This window comes from Acanthisitta chloris, unplaced genomic scaffold (assembly GCF_000695815.1).
Source record: "Acanthisitta chloris isolate BGI_N310 unplaced genomic scaffold, ASM69581v1 scaffold2957, whole genome shotgun sequence".
Lineage (NCBI taxonomy): Eukaryota > Metazoa > Chordata > Aves > Passeriformes > Acanthisittidae > Acanthisitta > Acanthisitta chloris.
Genome location: NW_008680731.1, coordinates 1 through 3808, shown reverse-complemented (window position 1 = coordinate 3808; position 3808 = coordinate 1). Strand labels below are relative to the sequence as shown.

The 3808-nt window shown below is 53.8% G+C and overlaps 2 protein-coding genes across 2 annotated transcripts in view; one reads left to right on the top strand and one right to left on the bottom strand.

The window, feature by feature from the left end:
* Positions 1-1421, top strand: part of LOC103805161 (chromosome unknown open reading frame, human C15orf43) — a gene marked incomplete at its 5' end in the record, with an annotated part of 3525 nt that extends 2104 nt beyond the window's left edge. The window contains 4 exons of the mRNA XM_009077796.1: positions 398-459; positions 924-1012; positions 1122-1207; positions 1276-1421. Of these exons, the coding sequence (XP_009076044.1) occupies positions 398-459; positions 924-1012; positions 1122-1207; positions 1276-1421 (383 nt within the window). The remainder of the gene's footprint in view (positions 1-397; positions 460-923; positions 1013-1121; positions 1208-1275) is intronic.
* A 604-nt stretch (positions 1422-2025) lies between these two features.
* On the bottom strand, positions 2026-3749 carry RPS17 (ribosomal protein S17). The gene is made up of 3 exons (XM_009077795.1): positions 3649-3749; positions 2517-2582; positions 2026-2150 (listed from the first exon to the last, which is right to left on the bottom strand). The coding sequence occupies exons 1-3, from the start codon at positions 3736-3738 to the stop codon at positions 2070-2072; spliced, it is 237 nt and encodes a 78-aa protein (XP_009076043.1). The 5' UTR covers positions 3739-3749; the 3' UTR covers positions 2026-2069.
* Between the last annotated feature and the right edge of the window lie 59 nt (positions 3750-3808).

The following is a 3808-nucleotide window of genomic DNA, read 5'->3' as shown; positions in this document are numbered from 1 at the left end:
CCCCAGCAGCTCCACATCCTGCTGCTGTTGGTGCCCCAGAGCTGGAGGCAGCGCAGCAGGTGAGGTCTCACCTGAGCAGAGCAGAGAGGCAGAATCCTCCCCTCACCTGCTGCCCACACTGTGGGGATGAGCACAGGCACACGGAGGGTTTTGGAGCTGCCAGTACACATGGTTTGTCCACCAATGCCCCCAAATCCTTCTGCCCAGGGTTGCTCTCAATCCATTCTCCCCCAGCCTGTGTTTGTGCTTGGGATTGCCCTGGGCTGGGGCAGGACCAGCACTTGGCCTCATTGCCCTCGGAGGCAGCTCCGAGAGCCTGGAGCTCTCCCAGGCAGTGACTGCCACAAGGTCTCAGTACTTGATGCTCTCACAGTCATTTACTTTGTTGTCATGGCAGAAATCAGGAGGAAAATTGGCCGTTTCATTTGGGAGCAGATAGAGGATTCCTGTGAGGAACAGGTAAGATGAGACGTTCATACTACAGGTGTAGCTTAAAAGGTCAACTCCAGGGAGCCTGGATTTCATCCCAGACCCTCAGCCCAAACATGGGATCCAATCTGCTTGTGCTTGCTGTGCTTGTGTCCCTCCCAGCAGCACATCCCAGTGGGGACAGCACTGGAGGGATTATCTCCCTTGCCCAGAGAGATGCCCAGTGTCCTGGCACACCATTCTGTGGATTCTGATTGGTGCAGGTTGAGCTCAGCCCTTTGGTGTGGTCATTTCCTTCCCCACACAGCTTCCTGCTCTCCTCTCCAAGCAACCTCCCAGCACTTTTGAAGGGAAAACATGATTTAAAATTGAACCCTAAAATGGCACTTGGAACCACAAACCCTAAGAATTCCAAGCTTTTGGAGTGTGTCCTAGGTGGTCTGCAAGGACCCAGGGCACAACTTGAACCCAACACCCTGCACTAATCCTCACAGCCCAGAGGAAATCCAACGGAGGAACCAGAGGCAGCAAGAAACAGCTGTGAGGAAGAACTGGCAGGAGAAGAGCTGGACCAGGCCCAGAGGTTATTTTCCTACCCTGAGTGGTAGGAATTGGATGCACCCCCAAAAATCCAAGAGATCCCAACACATCAGATAACACACAGATGTTTTTTTCCCCTCCTGATACAGCAGTGATGACACAGACTCCGAAGCACTTGCCCAGGGAGAGTTACCATACCATACCCTCCAGGAATACCCCATGAACAACATGGTGACAGGTAAATCCACCTGGGAAGGGCTGGGCACGGCACAGGGGCACAGTGAATCCTGTGTTCTCCCCCCACAGGTTACATCTCCTCCCGGGACATGAAGAAATATGAGGGGGAACTCCAGGACTTCATCCCTGGCACCGCAGGCTACGCAGCCTACTGGGTCCAAACCAAAATGAGCATCCACTGCGAGGGGAAGGCCAAAATGAAGAGGAAATTGTGAAGAGGAAATTGCAAAAACTGCAACTTCAGAGCTTGCAAAGAGGATTTGTAAGTTATCTCACTGCGGCTCAGCACCTTAGTTGTATTTCAGTATTGCCTAGTTAAATATTTTCTTTAAAAAAAACAAATTTCACAACAAACACTTCTCCCCAAAACACAAACCTTTTGTCTTACTGGGTGGTTTAAGCCGTGGCTGTGAAGTTTTCCTTGGAGGGTCATGCCGAGCTTTCCTTGTTTTCATTAAATAAAGGAACTTCAAGACTTTCCCGTTCATTTAAGCACTTAAAAGTGACCAGCTTGGTTATAAAAAGCAGTTTTTACTCTGGCACAGCCTGACCACTCAGAGGAGGCACACCCAAACCTGGGACACACTCCCACAAACTCCAAGGAGCCACCACGGCCATCCTCTCCCACCACCCCAAACACAGGAAAGCCCCTAACGTAACAGCTCTGTTCTTCACACCCCAAAGAGCCAGGAAAGAATCCAAAAAGATGCTGGTAAGCATGAAGGAGTTGAGTCCTTCACACCCTCAGACACAACTCCCCAGAACTTGCCCTCCCTCATCCCTGGGGATGCAGGTGTCCAAGGACCAGGCAGGCTGAGATGGTTTTCCCAGGTTTATTGGAAAAGCGACACACAGGGATGGACTCAGAGAGCTCCTCGGGGTGTCTTGAAGTTCATCCCCACCGTGGGCTGTGTCACCTGCAGGTTGGACAGGCTGCCAAAGTCCTGGAAAAGTCCTGGAAAACAGCATGTGAGCAATGGGATGAGTCCCAGGGCAGACACAGGTTCCTCCGGGCAGGAGTGGGAAAGTGCTGTGGTAGCACTGTGGGTGGATTCAGGTCTCCCACAAAGGGGAGACCATCCCACTCCAGAGATCAGCTCCTCAGGGAGGGCAAGGAGCACACAGACCCTGCTAGTGGCAAAGCCACCATGCCTCTCCCCTCCCAAAATCCATATGAGAACTATCCAGCTGCTGGACCCAGGGTGGAGTGACCTCCACCACGTGTCCGGAGCATCGAAGCCATTCGCCTGCCAGCAGAGCAGAGCTGGGGACATGCCACCAGCAGGGCAGGGACAGCCAGGGCCACTCACCAGCAGCTTCAGCATCTCCTTTGTGTCTGGGTCCACTTCGATGATCTCCTGGTCGAGGGCAGAAACCTGGGGACAGATGGGAGAGAGGTGGTTTGAGGTGGTTCCGCAGCCGCTGGGATGTTCCCACAGCCACTCCGGTCCCATCCCACCACAAATGAGACCTCACTGCCACTGTGGGGAAAGGCTCCAGGAGCAGGGCCAGGAGGACTCTGATGGAGAACCCCCCGACAGAACACTGTGAGGGGTCACTGGCAGCAGGGAGAACAGCCTGGTTTATAGCAAAACTTTGGGAAACCAAGGCCCAACCTGCTCTAGGCCAAGGCTGCCCAGAGGAGCCAGGGCTGGGTCTGTGACTGCACCGTTCCTGGCAGTCCCCACTGACACTCACAGCTGCTCTGAGATGCAATTCCACCCCAGTGCCAAAGTTGTCCCACCTCCAGCACCTGTGCTTCCCTGCACTTGAATCCTAGAGAAACCTCCATCTCCATGTTTCCTTCCCCAAGAACTGTATCACAACAGGATTTGCATAGGAAACCACAAACAATGCAGGTTCAGCTGATGCTCCAGCACAGACACTCCATCCCTGTAACCTCTGGATACATTCCATGTAACCACAGCCCAGCACTGTGCTCTGGGAGCACTGAGGTAATGGAACCAAGAGGTTTTGTCCAGCACAGACACCAGCAGGTATCTGCCAGGAGGTCTGGGAGAGGAGCGAGATGCACCGTGCCTGAAGGCTACAGGGACTGGGAGCTAAGATTAAACCCCTGGAACATGGGAAACACTCTTGGAGTGCTTTGCCCAGGTGACAGGTGAAGTCCTGACTCCTTCCGAACACAAGTTTAAGGCAAGAGTGAGTCGCACCAATTCGCTCCGTCCAGAGAAAACCTGCAGAGCAGGTTTTGAGCCACTCTCAAGTATCCTCCTGAATCCCTTCGAGTTGCTTTCCTCCCCATTTTAAGTTAGGAAAATGCAAACACCAGAGGCCAACTGCCCTCCCTGCCCCAGGCAGCAGGTTTGCAGCGATCCCCCTCAGTCCCCTGGATCCAAACCCTCCCCAGCTCCTCTCGCTGAAGGTTTGTTTGAAAGAAGTTTGGGATTACTGGTGGAAAAGACGACACCAGAGCCTCACCTCGGGGACATAGTTATCCCTCCTCTCCCTCTCCTCCTCCTGCAGTTTGATGGAGATGCCGCGGACTGGGCCCCTCTGGATGCGCTTCATCAGGTGGGTCACGTACCTGCGGACACACAGGTTGTCCAGAGGTTCCCCAGGGCTCGTGTCACCCTTTCCC

Coding starts and splice junctions, on each gene's coding strand:
- RPS17 (XM_009077795.1), bottom strand. CDS start 3,738: ATGAAGCGCATCCAGAGGGGCCCAGTCCGCGGCATCTCCATCAAACTG. Junction 2,583..3,648: donor GGGATAACTATGTCCCCGAG/GTGAGGCTCTGG, acceptor ATCTGTCCCCAG/GTTTCTGCCCTCGACCAGGA. Junction 2,151..2,516: donor AGGAGATGCTGAAGCTGCTG/GTGAGTGGCCCT, acceptor GGACTTTTCCAG/GACTTTGGCAGCCTGTCCAA.